Genomic DNA, 7,139 nt, shown 5'->3' with positions numbered 1-7,139 from the left:
GTTGTGATCGAGTCTGAGACATGTATACAATGGGTCGTGGATTGATTCGAGAAAATATATTGATTTATTTATGTACTACTAACTGTGGACTACTAATTGTGGACTACTAACGTTGGACTGCTAACTTAACAACTTAAAACGTCAACACATAATAAAAATGTTGTGAATATATTTCGATCATACTTTGATATATATGTATATATTTGTTATAGGTTTGTGAATCGACCCGTGGCCAAGTCTAATTCTCGACGAATTAAAAATCAGTGAAGGTGAGTTATAGTCTCACTTTTATTATCTAATATCTTTTTGGGATGAGAATACATGCAGTTTTATAAATGTTTTACAAAATAGGCACAAGTAATTGAAACTACATTCTATGTTGAATTGCTATACCGGATATCGACCTTGTTGAACTTGGTAGCCCATGAATTAGTGTTTATTATAATTGCCACTAATTGACGCGAATCCTAAAGGTAGATCTACGGGCTTTGACACGCCACAATCAGAGAATTTGAACTGCTTTAGTACTTCGATTTTTCTCTACAGACGAGTGGTTCTGTTTTGGGGATATTATAGATGCATTTTGTTAATGTCGGTTACCAGGTGTTCAAACATATGAATGATTTTTATACCAATGGCTATTTATGAGAAAGGAAATCTTGTGGCCTGTTATTACAATTTGATAAATATATAGGTTAAACCTATAACTCACCAACATTTTTGTTGACGTTTAAAGATGTTTATTCTCAGGTGATTATTAAGAGCTTCTGATGTTGCATGCTAAATTAAAGACAAGATTTGGAGTCAGCATGCTTGTATAATATTGTTTAAAAACTGAATTCGAGAACTTACTTTGTTGTAACATATTACTATTGTAAACCATTATGTAATGGTCGTGTGTAAGCGTGATATTTTAGATTATCATTACTTGATAATCTAGGTTATGTCCTTTAAATCTTTGTCGATAAAATAAAGGTTATGGTTTGTTTCAAAAACGAATGCAGTCTTTGAAAAACGTCTCATATAGAGGTCAAAACCTCGCAACGAAACCAATTAATAAGAAACGTTTATAATCAATATGAACGGGACATTTCATCTCACTCATTTTTCGGATATTTTTGTAAAATCTCGTAAAAACGAATATAAATATACATATATTTATGTTTTTATGTATATTTTTATTAAAAAAACTATAAAGTCAACGTAAGTCAACGTCCAAGATCTCCCCGAAATTATTTCGAGATGCCGAGATCTCCCTAAAAATGTCCAAACGAGATCTCCCCGAGATCCGAATTTCGATGAAAGTATCAGATACTACTTGATGACAGTCAGGAATTGGAATTTGAGTTACAGTTACTTTTGTACAAATTAGTCCATTACAACTCAATTACGGGAAGGGATATTTCCAAACAATCTTTTGATAGATCCACACAAGTTTGGTGATACTTTTCAATAATGCCCCTTCAATAAATTATAACAAAAAAAACTTGTGAACATCTCATTAAGGGCAGTTTAGTAAATCTGTGTGGATTTATCAAAAACATGTTTGGAAATATAACTCCCATTACGGGAATAACCCAACAATCATTTCTACCAAGTCAATACACTTATAAAAGAAAAACTTAACAAAATGGTCAAAGGGGTTGAACGGATCAAACGGGTGAAAGTTACAATGTATTTTTTTTAATTTAATTACATAAAATTATAAAACCTCCTAAATTGTTTAACTCCAACCTGACCATCAATTAATGTATGAAAATTTACGGTTACATAATTTTGCAACCAAAATTAACGCGTTAAGGTATTTGTACAAATAAATCAGGAATCGGATGACCGAAGCCGTCTTTGTTTTTTTTTTTGTTAAATACATCTTCTTCTTCTTCATTTCTTCAAGTCGTCGGGACAACTACCATTGGCCATCGCAACTAGAACCACCACCGGCCATAAGACACATCTGTATGTATGTATCTGTATCTATCTATGTTTTTGCTTTCAGATCGGTGTTATAATTACCTAATTACAGTCATTCATGATTTCTATTTTATTATATATCTATAATAATGTATTAAACAATCTTTAATGGTAGTAGTGCTGTGTGAATCACTTTGTTTCTTGTTTAATTAAAGCTTGAATAGATTAGGGTTTACGACTATATACTACAGTACAGTACAGTACATATGTTTGCTCTGATTTTTGGATGAATTTTGTTACTCATCTTCTTTTGAATGCAGTAAAAGAAGAGTATGAAAATTGATGATTATTATTAAAGCTAAATTGATTTATTTGCTTTGGAATTTATGACATTGTCATTTTTTTTTTTTTTTAAAAATAAATAAATAAAAATAAAAATATTTTGAATTGAATTGTTGAAAATCATCAATTAAAATTCAGTAGTCACTAACTGATAGAACTGCAATAAGCTGGGTAATTCGTTGATCTTGGAAATTATTGGCGAAATACATTAAATTTGAACATGACAAGTTATTTTTCAAGTTGTACTAAATCTGTTTGCTTTGCTTTCTAACTTACTACTAAAAACGAGTTCAAAGTGTACATCTTTTTTTTGCAACTTATCTTAAAATCCCATATACTAATAAATAAATGTAGAGTGTTGATGCCTTCCTAAGTTATGTGCTTCGGACATGGAAGTTTAAGAGCACGTTGCAAAGTCCTGCTAATAACGAAATTTAGTATAGCTCATGTTGGCTATGTAAAAAGAATGAGTTATAACTTATGTTGTTCTATCTTGATCAGGTTTGTCTAGAAAGTATAGTTGTGAGTACGAGTCAAACGAGATAGAGATATGAAAATGTCAAGGGTAACAAAGGTCGTAAAAGGTGAAGTTAACAACCATAATGCTTGGTGGTGGTTGAGTCACAAGGGTATTACGGGTCCATTCATTTGTGTTAGTTTATTTGCAATTCTTGTTCGACTGGCTGTATCCCTGCACCCATATTCCGGAGCTGGTGACCCGCCCAAATTTGGCGATTTTGAAGCACAAAGACATTGGATGGAGATCACAACTAATCTCCCAGCTAAAGAATGGTATCGCAACAGCACTGCAAACGATCTTAGTTATTGGGGACTTGATTACCCACCACTTACTGCTTATCAGAGTTACGTTCATGGTCTTGTTTTGAGATTCTTCCATCCAGAATCGGTTTCACTTTATACATCACGAGGCCATGAATCCTATTTTGGGTAAGTTATTTTTCATTCTAAACAGTTTTTGTATTATGTACCCATTATAGTATAATACCTATTGTTGCAGAACTCGGAATTACTCGGTCAAACTCGGTGAAAACTTGGGATTACTCGCAAATTCGGTCAAAGTCAAACTTGATCAACATTAAAGTTTAGACCGAGTACTCCCCGAGTAGCGATTTTTGCAACCTTGATAATACTTATATCTAAGTGAAACATTGCCAGCATATATCCAACTTCTCGTGTATCTTCTTGCAGAAAACTGCTAATGAGGTGGACAGTTTTAACCTCTGATGTCCTCACATTCTTTCCTGCAGTTTTATGGTTTATTATAGTCTATGCAGACCATTCAAGAGGGCATAAAAGTAACTTAGCATGGCAAGTTGCAATGATTTTACTTAACCCATGCCTCATCCTCATTGATCACGGTCATTTTCAGGCATGTGCAAAACTTTGAAGTATTTGTTACTATCTTTGTTTGCTGAAGTTATATTCTCATTATGCATTTTATAGCTATACCCTTTATTTATTTATGAAGTAATGTTTTAATTACAGTATAATTGCATAAGCTTAGGACTCACAGTTGGAGCTATTGCTGCTGTACTTTGTGACAAAGATCTTGTCGCTTCGTTCTTGTTTAGTCTTGCCCTCAACCACAAACAGGTGCGTATGACATCACCATGATATAATATCGTCGTGATAATATGTCTATATGTATACGACCATATAGTTGCTATGTATGCCTAAGTCTTTGTATAATTTTGCAGATGAGTGCTTACTATGCACCTGCATTTTTCGCCCATTTATTGGGTAAATGCCTAAAGCGTAAAAATCCACTTCTCGAGGTATCAAAGTTGGGCATGATTGTTATATCAACATTCGCTCTTGTTTGGTGGCCGTATCTCGATTCTAAAGTTACTGTATTAGAGGTACAAGCAACATATTCATAATCGTTAGGTTACATGTTGTTTCTTTTACGTACGTCAAATTATTTATTTATTTATTTATTTGACATTTTGATGCTTATTTTGAAGGTTTTATCCCGCTTAGCCCCGTTTGAGAGGGGGATATATGAGGACTATGTAGCTAATTTTTGGTGTACAACTTCAGTCTTGTTGAAGTGGAAGCGCTTGTTCACTACACATTCACTGAAACTATTATGTCTTACGTTGACCATTTCATCATGTTTGCCTTCTATGTTTCTGCAAATACGGGCTCCTACTAACCGATCTTTTCTGTATGGACTGCTCAATTGTGCGTTTGCATTCTATCTGTTCTCATTTCAAGGTATGCCAAGTATTTCATTTGCCTTCTATCATTAGAGCTTTATTTTTTATTACTATTTGTATAATTTTTTGGTTGTATTTACATTAAAAGATTGCAATAGATTAATGTGGCATGTGAAATAATTAACAAGTTATGACAAAGGAGATGCCCTCAGATTCCCACCCTAATGTAGGCTTGTAAATAGATGCTCGTGAGTTATATCTGATTTTGATAAATGCCAAATTTGAAATCTGAGTTTTATAACTCTTTTTGTTTTTGGATTTCGATTATACTCCCTCCACCCCTAATTTATTGGCCAATATTTCATTTTGTGATTTACCAAATTAATTGTCCACTTCCATAGATAGAAAAGAATAAGAGGATTAAGTTTTATTATGCCCTTAAAGTATGTGAAATGGGATTAAAGGAGAAAGAAAAAGTAAGGGTAAAACTGGAAAGTAAACAGAAAGTACAATACTTTTATGATATTTCCTTAAACTGTGTGTTTTTTCTGTTGACAATAAATATGGTACGAAGGGAGTAGTAAACAATGGTCAAAAATGTTTTTGTATCCACATTAAAGCCTAAGAAGACAAACTACTTATTCTTGAGGATGAAAGAGAGAGAAAACCTGCAATCATGTCTTTAGATGCAAGGAGGTAATATTTACACCCAAATATAAACTAACTACGTACACCAATAAAGTCATGTGTTGTAAAACAACATACATCATGCATTGTGGTGTTGATAGCATTTATTTTTTGGTGTACAAGTCTCCTCCACAAAACTAAATGTAAACAAGAAAGGATTCAACAATTAAATTCCTTAACTTTAAGTAGCTTATATTATGTAAATGAAGTCTATTTGAACTATATAGATAACTTATGTTTATATGAGTATAGTTTATAGTTTATACTATATATTTGATGAACTCATAGAGTATGTTGGACGTTATTATAATATATAGTGTTCACGCGATTAATAGATACTATGTTATACATACATATAAGTTCACGTATAATCATTTAATATATACTCAGTTATCAAAATCTCTTAATTTTATACCTGATCAAAGGACAAATTCCAAGTTATTTGAAATTTATAAATGTGTATGATATAGTTGTTACTCACTTTGAAACCATGTGAGTTTTTATAGTATCAATATGCTCGTGTGCTTTTTGTATTATTAGAGTTTAGTTCAGCTTATAAGCTGTATTATCTTTTACTTGGATAAAGAATACTAATCGTGTTGGTTATATTTTTTTGACAATTACAGTACACGAGAAGTCCATTCTTTTGCCTCTTTTGCCGGCAAGCATATTAGCCATAGAAGAACCGTTCCTTTTTCAGTGGCTTACCCAATTCGCGTTGCTCTCGATGTTTCCCCTTTTATTGCGTGACAACTTACTTCTTCCGTACATATCTCTCTACGGTATCTTCATCTTTGTTTATTATGCCCCCAACGGCAAACCCAACTCACCAAAGAATCATTATTCATCTCGTTTAACGTCGTTTCTGATTCCTTTTATTCTTTTTATATCTCTCGTTCTCCACGTTATTTACTTGACTGTAAACTCTCCGAAGAAATACCCGTTTCTGTTTGAAGCCATCATCATGCTTCTTTGCTTCTCTCAATTTGTTTTGATAGTTGTTTACTCAAACCGAAAGCAGTGGATTTTGTTGAAGCAGTCATCAGTTGGATCAAAAAAGAAGCAGTTTTGATATTGTAAGTCATCCTATATGATATAATGCTGATTCTGTGTGAGCATTTGTTATTAACAAGTGCAAGGACTTTTCAGGTATTGTAGAAACCAACTTGCTGACTCTGTTTTTGTCTCATATGCCTTTGGTGGAGTAAAAATTTGTTTGTACTAATCACATGATTTACAATCCGATAGTCACATGTTTAGTACTAGTTGGTTTTCAAACTGAGTTTAACAGATACTAATGTAATTCATTAACAGATAAGGATGCTTATAGAATGTGACACAGATCTTGTTGCATAAATGGATGATTATGTAATAGTTTCGATTTAACATTTATCTGTATGGTTATTGAATGGCGAAGTCAACTTAATAATTCTTTCAACTTGGTGTATGTTACATATAAAAATGTGTAAATATACCTATGTATTCTGCTATATTCTATATGAAACTGGGTAGCGGTTCCTGGTTGATCATATAGTTGTCTACATGCTTCTTCGCCTTGATTTTAGTTATACTTGTCAAACAGGTCGAGATGGGTCGGGTCGAGTCAAGGATCAAATGGGTTTGGGTCGAAATAGGTCGGGTTGGGTCCAAGATCAAACGGGTTTGGGTCGAATTGGGTTAGAATTAAAATGGATTGAATGGGTTGGGTCGAGACCCGGGTCAAGTTGGCTCAAGACTCGGGTCAATTGGGTCGGGCATGTAAAATTGTTCTTGTTTGTAATTTGTAATTTTTGATGTATTACTTCTGAGCACGCGCCCCAGGAGTGCGCCTAGAAAATCGTGCCTCGAAAAACGTTTCTCGAAAAAACACCCCTCGAAGCATTCACAGGACAACTCACATTACCAATGAAAAGATCGATGAAAAAGACCTCAGTTTAATCCAAAATTTTGAAGAACCCTTCGAAGCATTCACAGGACAACTCACATTATTACCAGAAGAAATGAAAAGACTATTATGTA

General features: G+C 33.4%; 1 protein-coding gene across 3 annotated transcripts; it reads left to right on the top strand.

The window, feature by feature from the left end:
- The first annotated feature begins 1,711 nt into the window (after positions 1 to 1,711).
- Positions 1,712 to 6,552, top strand: LOC139866271 (probable dolichyl pyrophosphate Man9GlcNAc2 alpha-1,3-glucosyltransferase). Of its 3 annotated transcripts, XM_071854458.1 has the most exons (8): positions 1,712 to 1,960; positions 2,755 to 3,201; positions 3,463 to 3,643; positions 3,760 to 3,867; positions 3,972 to 4,133; positions 4,239 to 4,491; positions 5,747 to 6,196; positions 6,270 to 6,552. In XM_071854458.1, exons 2-7 carry the CDS (start codon positions 2,804 to 2,806, stop codon positions 6,190 to 6,192), a joined length of 1,548 nt encoding a protein of 515 aa, XP_071710559.1. In that variant the 5' UTR covers positions 1,712 to 1,960; positions 2,755 to 2,803; the 3' UTR covers positions 6,193 to 6,196; positions 6,270 to 6,552. The 3 variants fall into 3 exon arrangements, with proteins under 3 accessions (XP_071710559.1, XP_071710560.1, XP_071710558.1); XM_071854459.1 differs by having other exon boundaries at positions 1,712 to 1,956; positions 5,747 to 6,552; XM_071854457.1 differs by having other exon boundaries at positions 5,747 to 6,551.
- The last annotated feature ends 587 nt before the right edge of the window (positions 6,553 to 7,139 follow it).

The sequence above is a fragment of the Rutidosis leptorrhynchoides genome, chromosome 9 (assembly GCF_046630445.1).
Source record: "Rutidosis leptorrhynchoides isolate AG116_Rl617_1_P2 chromosome 9, CSIRO_AGI_Rlap_v1, whole genome shotgun sequence".
Lineage (NCBI taxonomy): Eukaryota > Viridiplantae > Streptophyta > Magnoliopsida > Asterales > Asteraceae > Rutidosis > Rutidosis leptorrhynchoides.
This window is presented reverse-complemented; position numbering and strand designations above follow the sequence as displayed.